Raw genomic sequence first — 15,630 nt, 5'->3', positions numbered from 1 at the left:
ACACCTAAAGGACCTGCTTTCCTTATTATGGGCTAAATGTTGAGTCACAGGTCTGCAAGCATAGCTGGCTTCAAAAGATTTAAGAATGCTTATAATTTTCATTATAAGCATTCTTACAAATCTTTTATGAAAGTTAGATGTACTGAACTGAAGACTATGAGATGGAGAAAACCAAAGTATTCAGTTATGTGAATTATTGAACATTTCCAGTTTGTGCAGAGGAAAATAGGATCTGGGTTCTACCATGGGAAAAAAAACCCATTTCCTGGATTTTTGGGCTTCTCTTGGAACTGTTGTAAACTCTTGGGTGTCTTTCTGTTCCAGCTGCGCCGCATGCAGGAGATGATCGCCCAGATGCAGGCCCAGATGAGGATGAAGCCTGGTGATGACTAAGGTGCTTAACATCTGCATGCATCAGGTATTGCTTTCTGACTTGTTTTCACCCCTTACATAAGATTTTGGCAATAATTATTGTTAATTTTGCACTTTGGGCTTGCATTTGCTGTACTTAACAGGAAAAAAAAAAGCAGTGTCATGAGCAGACTAGAAAAGATAAATGCCAGCATTACCTTCCAGCTGTTTGTAAGACCTCTTCAGTGCCTTACTTTTGGATCATCAGGCTTTGCTTCTGTTAGCACAAGCTGAAGCTGTTCAGAAAGTTAATTTAGTAAACAAAACATATTAGTTAGAGTGCTTTGGGGTATGTAGGCTGCTGAGTTTTAAACAGTTTTCTCAAAGAGCTAGACAGAGTTTTGGTCAGGTGTACTGAATACAGACTCCCTTGACATGTATGTGATGTACTAGGGGAGATCAGAGTGAGTGAAGACAAAAATTCCTGTAGCACTCGTTCTTTCTGCTGGTAGAATTTTTCTTTTAAATGCAAGAACAAAAAATGGAGGGATATGGGAAGTCTTGTTGCTCAATACTTCAGTTTAATACTCTAGTTGTGATTGCTGGTCTTGTGGAATGTAAAGCTTGAATAAAATGGATTATATTATCCCTTATGACCTTGTGTCAGCTGCCAACATTCCAAGTCTAAAATAAGGAGATTTTTTGTTGCCTTTATTTGAACCTTCAGTCTTCCTGTTTACATAAAAAGAAGAAAAAAAAATTAAGAAATAAACTTATTCACTGGATTCTCACTTAAGCAGAAGTTGATGGTTTTATTGGTATGTGCACTGTTATCTTTGTGTGAAGTATTTTTGGAGAAACAAGTAATTCAGACTCAGGTTTCTTACTGTCACAGTTTCAGCTGTTGCAGATGGAGGAGTCTTCACATCATGTCTTCCAGCCTCCATCCTAAGATATGTTTTCCCAGAGCTGGAAATCTAAACACTGAGGATAATTTTGTGGCTGGCCACACGGTGTGTGTGACAGCAGTGTCTGGCAGTGAGCTCTCATTCCCTGCCCAGGAACTGGTCATTTTGCAGCCTGTTCAATATTGTTAAATTCTATAGTCCGAATTGAAGGTTCCAAGTTTTCACTGTGACTTTGTTGTCATGTGGCCAAATCCTTACCACTTGTGGAAACTGTTATTTGGTGTAGGAAAGCTTTTTTAGTGTAAATGTTTTTTGCTAAGGAGCTCAGGTCTTTGTAGGAGATAGGAATCATGTTTAATCACACGACACCTTCAAACTGATACCCAATGAGAATAAAACACCATAAATTTACCCTTGTCCACGGTTGTTGGCAGAGCAGAGGATGGCAAGGGGTACAAATATACACAGAGTTCTTTCCTCAGCTCCTAGATGTTGCCTTTGCTGTGAAATCAGTATCTGAGGGCTGATGGGATGTAGGATTCCCATTAATGGTTAGCCAGAAATGGCCCCACATCCCCTGTGTTTCACAGCTTCTGGCAATACTGGATATGGTCTTTATAAAAAGGAACTGGAGCATGGTTTGTCCCAGGCTGAATTTGCAGCCATGGCTACATAAGTAAACAGAGTTCTGAGCATGCTCTTGTCTGTGCAAGGGAAATGTTCTCTGTGGATACCTCACACTGCTAATCTGGAGTGCAGCTTGGACCACTCTGTGTGTTAAGCAGGAGACTTTGCAGATTTAACTGAGTGTTCCCATGGTCTTGTTATGATTTGAACTAAATCAGGAGGTCAAGTTAATTGGGCTGAAATACTGGGTATGGATGATTTTGAGAAGGATTTGAATGAGATCCTCATACGAGGAGGTCCTGCTGTTACTTTGGAATTTGCTAAGCTACATTTCTGCAGCTGCTGTGGAAATCATGTTTGACAGATTGCTTTCAGGAAAGACTTTTGAACTTCTGCTTTTGTTACCCTTGAGAGAGAGAGTGAGAGATAGATTGTTTTTTAGTGTAATTTGTTGGTCAGTATGCAGTCCTCCTAAACCAGGGTGGTGCTGTGTTATCCTGGCAGCATGTGGAAGGGAATCCTCATCCAAGCTTAGCTTAGGGAAGTTTCTCTCATGCATGTTAACTGACTTTGCAACTTAGGAGGAGTGATGAGTTCAACCTCCACCATTCCCATCAGATTTATTTGCTGTATTTTATTCAAATTATTATTTCTAGAGAAACCAGGAGACTTGTAATTAACACAGTGGTTAACTGAACCAAAGTGCCAACAAATTTAAATGTAGTTGGTATTAATTTTTTTATTCTATCACAGTTTATCTTCAACATCTCTCAGGTTCTAGTTTTACAAGAACTTTAAAGGATCACCTCTGCTGCTGAAAGCACAGTCTCTCCTCCCATTGCTCCTTTGCAAATTTACTTTGTGCTGAGAAAAATGTGACTTTATAAACAGAGAGTTTATATAAAAACTCTTTTTATTTTGGATACGCACCTAATTTTTGTGTTTTCTTCAAAAGTCCCTTAAAATATTTTCCCCTACATAAAGCACAGATATATGAATGTTTTCAGCTATTTTGGGAAAAGTGGGGTATGCTATGGTATGAAGACCTTCATAGGTAAGAGCTGAAGAATAAACAGTAGGATAATGAAATGTGTTAATATCCAAATATGTGAAATACCCACTTCTGATTGCAGTTGTATTTTGGGGTTTTCTAGGAGGAGCATTGCATAATGATTAAAAGGTGCTAAACTCAAATCCTCACCAAAAAGACTGACAAGTCTGTGTTACCAGAAAGTGCTACACAGATGGGATGACTGGAAGATCTGGTTTGCCTGATCCCTTTTGAACAGGGCCATCTTTAAAGGTTTTATGGAAAGAGCAAAGGGAGGATTCTCTTCAAGTAGTTTCCTTTGCTTTCAAGGCTGGAATAGGAGAAGAATAAGGGGAATGACAAAAGCAAAGATTAGATGCAGGGAATACATAATACAAAGAGGGCAGACAGATTTCTTGCTGTGGAGAAGCAGAATCCTGAAAAGGAATGAAGATGAATGCTGGTGGAGACTGGGTTAGAGGTAGGAAAGGAAGATGGTTTTGGCACTCTGGTCATTCCTGTTTCCACCTGCAGTTTCTGACAAAAGCCTGTGAGAACAGATTGTGGTGATTAAGATCTTTTGAGTACAGCCTGACAGAGGTGTATTGACCTGTGCTTTTGTCTCTTTCCTCTAAACATTTAATGGCTTCTGTGTGCAACTAATGCAGGTGGAGCAGGAAATGGGAGCACAGCTAGACACCAGAATATTCTTAGAATAAGAAATAACAAAATTTTTACCCTGACTTTTGATATATTTGCTTGCTAATCTTCCTCATTTTTTTTTCTTGTTAAACACAAGGCACTGCTTTAAAGTGTAGGAGCTTATTGGTTCTTATATTTAACAGTTCACATGAAGGATTGAAGAGAAAGATGGAAGGGTGGAATAAGGTAGCAAAACCTAAGACAGATTTAATTTTGTTTAGATGCTGAAATACGAAATGCTTTTAAAATAAGCCTGCAGTAACTCCAATAGCATATTTACTAGTTTGTGAACTTGTCCATCTCAGATGAGCAATTATTATGAAAAGCTGGAATAATTGTACCCAGTGAAATGGTTATTGATGGATGTTTCTTCCCTTTCATTCTCTGTTTCTCAAAGTGTATCTCTTTGCAATCTGTTTTCCCCTTGTTATTCTTACAAATCTGATTTGTCTGTCTTCATTCAGTCTCAAGATCATACTGGGACAAATCAGTAACAGAAGCCAGGCTGTGGAATGCTAATACAGCCATCTGGAAATGTAGTTATAGTTAGGGAAATACAACTTTTGTTCAGACAAAAAAGAAACCCAAGCATCTTGCACTTAAAATATCTGTAGGATGCTGAAAATTGTTTTAGTATAGCTTATGATTTTCACAAGTATTTTAAAGCCTCCTGAGCACATTAACACTGTTCTGGTTCTTGATAAGAACAGTGCTAAAGACACCAAACAGCTCCTTCTTTCTACCAGTGAATTGACATCATTTAACAGAACACAAAGCATTGTCATAGCAACCAGCCTTCTAAAATGATGCTGCTGAATGCTGAATTGATCTGATGAGAGATGTCATTTGAGGATGTAGAGATGATGTTGTAGTTTTTTGGCAGCTGAAATTGAGAGTGTAGAGAATGTGAAGCTTGGGCAAATTTGTAATATTTGGAACAGCTGCCTGGCACTGCCAGTGGATGTTTCTGTGGCTAGAAACTAGACCAGGGGAGTGCTGTCAGTGTCCAGCTCTCCTCAGCTCTTCTGACTGTGGAGTTGTTCAGTAAACCCTGCACTGATGGGCTGGCACAAGTTTTTTCACCTTTGGAGAACAGACTTCTGTTGGAAATTGTGCGGTTACATGGGGAGCCTGAAAAGTGTCAGGGCCACTTTTTCCTAAAGAAACAGAAATATTTCTGATAGTTTTGAAGCTTGGATCCTGGTATGTAGATGTGACTCTGTGGTTATCATCCCTATTAACATATTTATCTGATGAGCATTGGTAATCAGTTCAAAGGCCAATTTTATAACTTACTGTGAACTTGGCTGATGATGTTTGGTCTCGCTACAGAGCAGCAAAAGGAAGGGAACAAACTTGAAGCAGTGAAGTCAACAAAGGGTGCCTGAAACACCAGAAAACCAAAATGTTTGGGGTGCGGTGACAAAATGAGTCAAAACCTGCAGCAGAGCACTGGTGTCATCCAGTACTCCTCTGCCTTTTGGAAAGCTGCCATTTCTCAAAGTTCTTGCTGACAATGGGACACTCAAAGGGCTGTAGTTATCAAATGGGTGCTATTTGAAGAAAAACAACTGAGATGAGTGAGAAAATGCAGCTGCTTATCAAGCAAATTTCTCTCATTTGGAGTTCAGAAGTGAACACAGAGGTGTCAAGTCACCCTGCATTGTAGTGGTGTTCTTGGAGGAGCTGAGGGGGAGACAAACCCATTTCCTTTACAAAGTGCTCAAAATTTTCACACATACAGGATTCTGAGCTATGTGACCACATGATCAGGGTGCAGGTGTTTGTAGTACTTGCTAGTTATGCTGCTTACTGAGAGAGTTTTGTTTTAATGGCACACTGGAGAAATATCCTCTTTGTTCAATGAACTCATATTGCAGATGGAGGCATTTGTTAACTCTGTGTGTTGGTGAAATGAGCATGGGGGACTGTAAGGTTGGTCTAGTAAAGCTGGAGGTCAGACTTGTCAAGAATAGTATCAACCTAATTGTATCATAAAATATTGCCTTACAAGGAGATGAGGAAGAAAGAGCAGTGAAATGAATCCATGTTAAAAGTACACACATACTTTGCCCGAGTGTGTTCTATGAGCTTATAAAATGTGGGTATTGTGTAGCTGATGCTGCTAACATCAATGCACAGCTGTGCTTAGAACCCAAGCCTTCCTTTTTATAGGAAATTCCAGTCTTTTTGTGAGTCTGAAACATGAGTTACAGTTTCTTCTAGAGGTGTCTTCTGTAACAGATTAGAGTTGGGCAGGCAGTGACAGAAACCAAGTTTCTCTTTCAAACTCGAAGTAGCAGTGTAGTACAACAGGTTGATTTTGAATTTGAATATTGAATTTGCTTAGTAATTTATGGACTCTGGCTTTAAAGCCTTATTGCTAGCTTGCTTGTTTTAGTGGTTATTAGAAGTGATGGGCTGCTTAAAATGGGAATTGTATATTGAACAGAACTCCCACAGTGAGAATGGCAAAAAGCAGAGCACATTGCTCCTTATCCTCACTGTAGTCTGGATGAGTGGTACAGTGTATTTTACAAGTAAGTTGGCACAACAGTATTTTCTACTGTATTTCTATTTTTTCCATCTAGATGAGCATTTAGATTAAGCTAATTTTTTCTGTCAGGAATGAGTGTTTTTGGGACTGGAGAATTTGAGGTGTTTCCCCTGAGTTCCAAGTCCAACACAACTTCTTAAGCGGGATCCAACTTTCAGGGAAGGCTGAGATTCTGCTTTCTTTGTAGCAGCCTTTTTGATAGGCAAGTAACTGTAGAAATATCCAAACCTGATAGTTATTGTTGAAATTACAGCCCAGTATCCCTTTTTTCAGCCACAGGAACACTGCTATATGAACACTTGAAAAACTGTCTGCTTTCCTGCTCTACCTCAGCAGTGTTGGTGCATGCTGTTGAGCTTGCTGCCCAGTGCTAACCCTGTTGAGCTGCGTGGTTTGTTTCCCTCAGCAGCAATAATGCCTCACAGAACAGGCCAAGGTCGATGTGCTTGATGTGTGCAGGACTGTTGAGAGGGGCTGTAACACTCTCCTTGTGTTCTTGCAGGCTGAGGGGGGTATGGGTGCCTAAGAAACTATGTAGCTAAAAATAAGCTCTCATTGATAAGGTCTTATCATTTGTGAGAAGTATTTGGGACAATTATTATTGTAATGCAGGTCCTTGTGCTGCAGGAACTGAAACTCCCTATTCCTGGATTGTGCTGCTTTGCTCGGAGGGGCTCTGCCAGAGAGTTTGTCCTTTCTAATGCTCTGTTTTCCACTTTTGTTCCCAGCAGCACACGGTTCTCTAAGTGGATGGGTGCTCTCTTTTCTTTGCCCGAGTGGTAACGTTCAAATGCAAAAGCTGGATGCCACAGACCAAGACCTGCGTTAAAACAAACACAAAATTGAAGATCGGGTTGTAAAACTGCTTGTTTTATATAATCAATGTTATTCAACTTATAGTGTATCTTTTTTGATTCTTTTGGTAACACTGTCTTCATACTTACCAACGTGGTTTTATTATCCTTCCTATACCTTTTTATTCCGAAACTGCCAAGAGTACACTGTTTGAACTAGTCCTTGTGGTGGGTTTAAGGAATTAATCATTTATCTGCTAGGCTGTTCTGAACGGTTTCGTGGTTAATACTAAGACTTTGTGGCCTGTTTACAGTAAACGTATGTGTGTTTGCACAGTATTATAACTTTCACCTGCCATTTTAGGTTATTATGTATCCTATCAATTTTCCAGAACTTTCTCTGTGCTTTTGTTGCTTTTGAAGCTTCATCTCTGGTGATTTGCGTTTGTGTGATGTATGAGAAAATGTACGAAACGCCGATGATTCACCAGTGCTTGGAAAAAGCTGACTTTCCTAAATCGCCGTGCCTTAAAACACCGTAAACACTCCACACACCACCAACTTGTGTGGATGCCTCTGGAGTTTGACTTCAGGTCTCAAGTATGGATGGCAAAAATTTGTCACAGGCATTTCTATCTGTCAGCTGAGCGATGGCATGTACTGATTTTTTATATATACCATAGCACTACTTTTCATTGAAGTTTTGTAATAAATTGTATGAATGTGGAAAACGTTGGTTTTCTTTTTGGGGTGATTTTTCTTGTTTTATTTTATTTTGCCCTTTCAATCTAATGTATGAAATGCTGTAATGGTGTTGGGCACAGTGCATTTTCAAAGGAATTATGTTGTTTACTCTAGGTTATGAAGGTGTTTTCTAAAATTTGTCTATCTGCAAACTGCTTTGATTTAATTTCAAAACAACTTTCAAAGTGTTTTACCTATAAGTTAGGTAGCAAAGCTTCACATCTACTCTTTTTCCAAAGTTCATTAGGCACCTACTGATGTCTTTAGGTGGGTGAATATCTTGGAAAATCTGATCACACATCTTACTGTATAAATTCATGAATATTGTTATTTCCTTTACATCACTGCTGAGTTATAGCTCTCTTCTGCATGCTTTTGTAGTCTTGTGTGTTTTATATATGCACAAGTGTAAGCTACTTTCCAAATATGGGATTGAGACACTTTGTCTTCTGCACTAAATTGAGGTGTCTTTCATGTAATGATTGCCCCTAATTTTGCTGTCTAGCAATGAGTGTTTAATCAGGATAGGATTCACAAATGATTGGCATCACTGGGATGCATATTTGGCTTGCTTGGAGTTGAACTGCATAATATGGACGTTACATTGTTACTTCAGTGGCTGCTATAACGAAGTTGAAAGAAGAAATGGAGTGCCAGATTTGCATTCACACAAATTTTCTACCATTTTAATGAAGATTTGAATTTAACCATGTCTGTCCAGAGGGCCAAGGTGAGAGATTTCATGGCAAACTTTTTCTCATCATTTGTTTGCTGTTATTTGCACCTTCCTTGTTGTTTTTCTTGCAGGATTTTGCATCATATTTTGCAACCCTCTTAATTATGTGCAGTCTGTTTGTGCTTGTGAAAGTCAGGACAGCCACACCCCTCCTGAGAAACCCAGGCTGCAGCTGGAGACCTTAGTTACAAGCTAGATTAGCTCTCTGAGCAAAGGTGGCATGAAAATTTGCCTTTCAAAGCCAGCTAGGACAATGGGGGAAGCAGACTGTCAAAAGCATTTAGTCTTTAATTTTATTAAAAACAGAGTAGGTTTTTATGTCTCTTTAAAGCAAGGCACCTGAAGTCACTGTCACAGTTCTTGTGTGAGAAGCCTCAGTGAAAAGATTTTTACTTGGGGATACCGAGTACCGTTTGACAGTCCACACTTTCTTTGGGTTTGTGGATTCCAGATGGAGCATTTTGGCTCAAAATTTGAGATCTATTTTAATAATTGTCCAAGAAGGGCTTGTAGAGCTGCTGATTCCATATGTGAGTACTTTCCTTTCAATGTATTTTTTTTTATGCTTTCTACCACTTCTTTGATGTTGACTGATGTTAGTTTTCAGTTACATTTGAACTTGGTTTTGTTAAAATACTTAACAGCTTACTGGGGGAATATATAGTCGTTAAGCCAAGTCTTTGTACTGTGGAGCTGTCTGGATAGAGGACACTGGCTAGAGCCTGCTTTCTGACTTTACATTTCAACTCCCATAGGTGCTGGCAGTGCCAGGGCCTTGGAGGACAAGTCCCTTTCTCTGAATTTCATCCTGACGTTTTCCAGCACTGGGACAAAGTACCCACATATAACTTTTTAAATGACTGTTCAGCAGGATCAAAGAGCATTTGACCGCAGACCTTTCAGTCTTCATTAGTTTTAAAACACTGTGGCAGACTTATAAAACAACTCATGAAAGGCTGGTTGGCTGATTGGTGCCTTTAATTGTGATGTAGAGTCTCTAATGGTCTGTGGCTTTCTAGCATTTAAAAACAAGGAAGTTTGCTGACAATTACCTGATTCATTTTTTTCTGATGCTTTGAATCAATGGCTAAAAGTGGGCTCAGGGTGAGTTAATGTGGTTTTAAAATGTACTACCTTGGATTGCCAGGCCTTGGAAGCGTCTCCTTGTTTTGTTGTGAGGGATGTTTTGAATAAGAAGGTGGAAGAAATGCCAAGATAAATGCTGTGATGACTACAAGGATTTGAGAAGTTGGTATTGTGGCATTGGTGTCAGATTGGTTCCCAGGCAGGGCAGTGCCCTTCAGTTATGCAGCCGTCACCCTGCCAAGCTTATCCTGTCCCGAATTCAGAAGAGTTTCAGGTCTGGTAATTTGTCTGTCCTTGAAATGGGGAAGACATGACCCCTCCCTGCAGCCTTGGAATCAGGAGAAGGATCTGGGTGTCCTTAGTCTCTACATCCCATTCTCCTTCCTTCTCTGTTGTTTTCTGTGAGTTGTTCTCATGTCATGTGCAACTGCTGCTTTTCATTTAAGTTCTCTCTTGCCTTGTCTTAAAGAGTTATGCTGACAGCTTTTACCTAAAATAACTTCCCATACAACCACTTTAAAAATTTTTAATGGAAGCAGAGCACACATTCGTACTCCACACAGCATGGTTGCACTATGATTCAGGACTTCCCACTGTATTTTGAGATGCTAAATCTGAAAACACATTTCCTATTTATTCCATTTGTGTTTGGGTTTTGTATTTTGTTTTTAATACCGTATTCCTCCTTCTCAGTGCTGTGTTTCTGTTCGAGAGCGGGGAGTGCTGCCTTTTATAGTGTTTAAACCTCCAGGGAGGTGTAGCCCGCCGGGGTGCGGGGGGGTTATCCCTGCACATCAGCGCTGTGCCCGCCAGCTCGGGGCGGGGCTGGCGGGGGGCATCGCTGCGGTGCCGGGGCCGCGGTGCCGCTGCCCTGCCCGGCTCCGGCAGCCCCCGGCCCGGCTGTCACCGGCGGGGGCGGGCCCGGGGCGGGCTCGGCTCCCGGGATTGGCGGCCCCGGGCGGCCCCGGCCCCTCGGCGGCGGGGGGGCGGCCCCGCCGCTCGCACTCCCTCCGTCCCCCACCCAGCCTCGCACACACGGGCACGGCCGTCGCTCCGGGCGGGCACCATGAGCACGGGCATGCGGTACAAGAGCAAGCTGGTCAACCCAGGTGAGGCGGCGGGGACGCGCGGCCGCTCCGCCCCGCGGCCCGGCGCGTCCCTCTCGCCTCACTCTCTCTCCTTTTCTCTCCCCGCTGCCGGTCCCCTCCGCGGGCATCCCGCCCTGGCCGCGCCGCCCCGCAGAGGAGAAGCAGGTAGGTGGGCTCCCGGCGGGCACGGCTCTCGGCGGGGACGCGGCAGCTACCTGGGCACAGCGGCGGCTTGGCCGCATTCATCCGGGAATCAGGCGCTTTGCCTGCCGCATCCCCCCGGGCTTTGGCTTGGGTTTCTTTTTTGTCGCTGCCTTTGGGTGTGTCGAGCGGGTTCGGATGGAGGAAGGCAGCGCGGGGCTGGCACAGGCGTTTGGGTATTGGGAGCACGTCTCGCATCCCTCTCCCCTCCGCAGCACAGATGCGCAGACACAGCCCCGCTCCTGCCGCTCCTTGGTGCTGCAGCCGAGCGGCACCTCGCAGGCGGCCAGGATTTGGGTGTTAGGAAACATCTGGTTTGCTTTGCAAAGCTAATAGCTCTTTGGAGACGTGCCTTTGAGTCCTGGGGAGAGAGGAGGGGTGATGCAATCAGATGACATCGACAGGTTTTTTTGTTGTCTGTTTGGTATTTGGAGGGATTTAGGATGTTTGAAAAGAAGAGGGATCCTCCTCTGCAGCGCTTGAATGCTTAGGTAAGGGGTTATCAGGGTCCTGTGCGTCCCTCAGCACCCATCATCATGCTCTAGGGAAGTCTGCTGTAAATGGAAGAGCCTCTCTGTCTCACGAGGGTGGGGATGGAGGTGATGTTAACACAGCACAGCAGTGCATGGGAAGAATCTCATCCGTTCCCAGCCTGGCTTACACTTGCCTTTGGGTCCAGTCTTTCTCTGAGGCTCCAATTCTGTGTGAAGCAAACACCTTGCCTGCTAAGACCCTGGTACTGCACAGTCTTTTCAGGGCACAGAAAAGCAAATTAGCTTTGTGGCAGCTTGGGTATTTACCTGGCCATGGCAAGAGATGGTGTTTCCCTATATAATGCAGGCTTGGCACTGTGCATTTTTGTGAGCTGCTGATCACAGTGATGAGAAGAGCAAAGTAAATCTAGGGCTAATAGGATAATAGGATCACCAGATGCATTTTTCCCAAGGTACTTGAAATTTTGCTAGTATTTTGTAGTTGTTTGTGAATATTGCAGTTAATTCTTGTTTTATTACTGGATGAAAGCAATCCAGAATGTGTTCTGACACTGTGGAACATCTAGTGTAAGCTGTGAAGTGGGGAGAAGCTTTGTGATCCCCCTTAGAACTACACTGTTCTTCAGTTCATGTTTTTAAGTTAAGAGGGAAGCGGGTTATGCAGAAGGCTCCTCTCTGTGCATTCCCTAGGGGAAGAAGCAAGGTAGAGATCAGAGGAGTGAGTTGTAGATCTTAGCATCACTCCTGAAGGCTCTTGTCACACTGCATAGGCAAAAGCAGGCTGGAGTCTGTACTCCAAAGAGCCCGTGTGTGCAGGGCAGTGCAGCTCCTGCTGGGGCACAGGAGGTGTTTCCTCCAGTGTGGAGGGGTGTGTGTGAAACCGCGTGTCTTACGCTGGCTGTAGAGTGGGTCTTGCATGACAGAGCACAGTTCATCATGGATTTGGGCCAGCCCTGTTACTTGTGGATGGAAAGGGAAACTAAGCTGTAAACACAAACCAATCTATTAAAATTGAAGTGAACACGCAAAAGCATAAATTATTTTTATTTAGCATTTTTTTAAGAGTAGAATTTTTCTTCCTGTGCCGCTTTTTTCCAGTCTTCTTGCATCTGACAGCAGATAACAATTTAAAGGATTTACTAAAGCTATAGCTCTTGTCTGAATTAATTTTTAAAAAATTATTATAAAAGCTATTTTAAATGGTTATTTGGGAAATGAAGCGAGCTTCTGAGAGGGCAGTACAATAGATTGCATGTAAGTAGGGTTGCCTTTGGTAAGGTCTTAATAATATTCATGATTTACCAAGTCCATAGAATGGAACAATGTGGTGTCAAAGAATGCATGTTCATCCTCCCTCACAGCATGGTCAGGGCTGATGCATTGTCTGGGTTCAGGGTGCTCTGATTTGCAGATTGGGCTCCTAATTACTACCATTCATCAGGAAAAAAAATAACGGTAGATTCTGCACCTCTCTGATTTCCAAGGAATGACCTCGTAATTACTGAAGTCAGTGGAGATTTCATCCTGGTCCCTCTGTGAAGAGCATCCAGCATTCCCAGGGCTGTGCTTTAAGAGCTTGGGCTGGTGTGGAGCTCTATGGCAGATTGCCTGGTGACACCAAGCTCCTCAGTTTTATTATACCTCAGTTCAGCACCTCTTGGAGAGGGATGGTTTCTGTCCTAGCAATTTATTTACCACTGGCTCACTAAGGGATTCTCCTGGTTGAAGCTGGGTAGGAAATGAAGCAATGACTAACGTCCCATGTGCAGAGAAGTAGGCCCCATGTAGGGAAACCCAGCAATTTGTCAAGAGTTTGACAGGGCAAGTACAGCAGATGGATGCTCTGCCAAAGCCAGAGGTGTTGCTGTGGGAGGAGTAAAGGTGAAACCTCCCAAGTACCTGGTTAAACTGGAGTCTCCTGGCACACTCCTCCAGAACATGCCTCCTAGCTCATGGTGTTGGCGTGTGTGTGTTTGGGGTGTTACCTTGCTGTGTCTCTGAAGCTGGCTTCTGCTCATTCAGCCTCATGTCTCTCATGTTCTTTGAAGTCATTGTTTCTTTTTAAATCACTAGGATGGGAACCTCTCCTTCCCAAGCTGATCTCTCTCCCCACCCCATCAACTTGCAAAGTTGTTTGGGTGTGGGAGCAGAGACTATCTGGTGGATCCAGTTCTTTCAGTGGGTTTGAAATTACAGGGCTGTGCCTTTTGCATTCAGCTTAGTCCTTTTTTACTTTTTACTTGAACTTATTTGGAAGTGGTCTGTGTGTCATTAAAAATATGTAGGGGGGCTGTGTATAGAGAAGATGCTGTGCAAAAGGTACTTCGATTGGAGGAGTGGTTTCAGTGCAAGTCATTGAAAACTGAATTCATTGCCTTTGTGTTTCAGTTTTTGAGAATCTGAGTTTTATATGTTAAAAACTTACATTCGGACTCCTTTGATTTTTTTCTTATAAAAAGTGGAACAGAGATTTCTATCATTCCTGGAACAGCAGATATTGCAACAGCAGAGATGTCTTCTATCTAAAATAGCAACTGTGCCAACACAGAGCATCATTTTTAAGGTCAACTTTCAACCCCAGCCTTGCCTAGCAGAGAACGCTGGCTGATGGAAATCCCCCAGTTCCCTGTTCATGTGTGCTGAACTGCCTTCTCCTTTTCTCTACTGTGCTTCTGGAGAAATAAGCCCAGCTGGGCTACAGGAAAGTGTATCCCCTGAAAGGCTGCACTCTGCCTGGAGCTGAGGCACCTGGAGCAGGGTAGGTACTGCCTGTCACACTGAGGACAACGCCAGTGCAGGCAGCTGCTGATGACCAAGAACAGATTAAGAGGAGGGAAAAGTGGTGATTCCTTGTGCCTTGAGCTGGTTGAACATGACCTAACGTGACCCTCAATTTCTATGTGGATACCTATGTGGGGAAAATTAACTGAGTTTTGTGAAACGTGTGATAAGAAGTATCACTGGAGTGGTAGGTTCTCTTGTACAGCAACTGTACAACAAAGACCATAAGCAGAGCTTAGTCTTTACAGAATCTCCCCAAAGCCTCTGCTGGAGTAGCTTGGAGGATTTGTACCTGCACTGTTCCTTTGTGGCATTGCCATCTTTAACCTAAATGTTTTTCTTACAATAACAGTTCTTGTAGTCTTGTGACTAGAGGAACGTTCTTGCTTGTGCAGAAAAGTATGGAACCTGGAAGGAGAACAGACTACCACTGAGTCTTTAATTTTCTCAGAATTAAACTAATTATTTTATAATTGTGATTCTTTGAGTCACTGAGAGTAGCAGTATGGATCTGTGTTCCTGCTCTCTGTCAGTTCAGGGTGGTTGTGGTGAGGTGGCTTTTTTTTTTCCTCCTTGGAGAAAGCAAAATTATGTTTGCAGCTGTATAATGGGATATTTCACCACAGCTGGATAGTCTCTCACTGTGTCATAGCTTGCCCTGGGTGAGGCTGTTTCTCTTTGACTCCCCACATTAATGTCTCTTCCAACCTCTGTGTTTTCCAACCCTGGTCATGCATCCTGGCTACGAAGATGCTTCTGCCAGAAAGGGAGTAGCAAATTAGTCACAGAATCTGGAGGTAAATACTGGAAACACTCTTAAAGCAGCACATCTCTGCTTGTTTTTCTGATGTCCCAGTGTATCTTGGCCAGACGTAGCATAGGAGTGGAAGCTTTTACTTCTCTGTGAAAAGCCTTGTGTGTTTCATTAATTTCTTTTGGCCCATTTCAAAAGGCAGCGTTGGTCCCTTGCCCTCGGAGCTGGGCAGAGGCTCAGTGCTCAGAACAGTGTCGGGGCTGGGTGGGACTGCAGCAGGTCCGGAGGCTCAGCCCTGCCCGTCTCTGCTGTGCATCTGTCTAAACAGCCTGGCTGCAGGAGGCCCTGTCACAGATGGGCTGTTCTGGGCTGGGAAGGGAAGTTCATCCCGGGCACTTGGACTTTTTTTTCCTCATTCTTTGTCTGCTTGGCTACTTGGGAAAGGGCTGTAAAAGGAGGTCAGTGCATGGACTTCATGGTGAAACAGAACCACTGGAGAACTGGGCACAGATTCTGTCTCCTGCCGCTGCTGCTGCTGTCTCTCTTCAATTATTTATGGTCCAGATGGATGAAACAGTTGTGAGTGCAGGGCAGGGGAGAGGTTCAGCCCTCTTGGTGCAAGTACCAATCTGCAGTTTATGGAAAGGAGAAGTAAGTGCTTCCTGCACAGGATTTTTGTCACTGCAATTTCCCAGCCCAGCTACTTGTGCACAACTCCAGAATTCTGCTGCACTTATGAGAGTTGTACAGGGTTGTTCCAGGCACATTAACAAAATG

The 15,630-nt window shown here is 43.2% G+C and overlaps 2 protein-coding genes across 6 annotated transcripts in view; both read left to right on the top strand.

Annotated features, from left to right (window-relative positions):
- The window catches only part of LOC134560370 (septin-2), a 33,570-nt gene extending 25,870 nt beyond the window's left edge, over positions 1-7,700 (top strand). Inside the window, exons 12-13 of one of the 2 annotated variants that reach the window (XM_063416297.1) lie at positions 325-418; positions 6,907-7,700. In XM_063416297.1, coding sequence (XP_063272367.1) covers positions 325-393 — 69 coding nt within the window. In that variant the 3' untranslated portion in view covers positions 394-418; positions 6,907-7,700. Of the gene's footprint in view, positions 1-324; positions 419-6,903 lie in introns of both variants that reach the window. The other variant, XM_063416298.1, reaches the window with a different exon arrangement.
- Positions 7,701-10,343: 2,643 nt separating this feature from the next.
- Positions 10,344-15,630, top strand: part of SEPTIN5 (septin 5) — a 39,236-nt gene continuing 33,949 nt past the window's right edge. The window contains exon 1 of one of the 4 annotated variants that reach the window (XM_063416293.1): positions 10,344-10,644. The gene's annotated coding sequence lies outside the window, so the exon portion shown is untranslated. Of the gene's footprint in view, positions 10,645-10,763; positions 10,789-15,630 lie in introns of those variants that run through there. The other 3 variants (XM_063416294.1, XM_063416296.1, XM_063416292.1) reach the window with 3 other exon arrangements.

Source organism: Prinia subflava, chromosome 19, assembly GCF_021018805.1.
Source record: "Prinia subflava isolate CZ2003 ecotype Zambia chromosome 19, Cam_Psub_1.2, whole genome shotgun sequence".
In the NCBI taxonomy this organism is placed as follows: Eukaryota; Metazoa; Chordata; class Aves; order Passeriformes; family Cisticolidae; genus Prinia; species Prinia subflava.
Note: the sequence above shows the minus strand (reverse complement) of the source record. Positions and strands in the feature narration are given on the sequence as shown.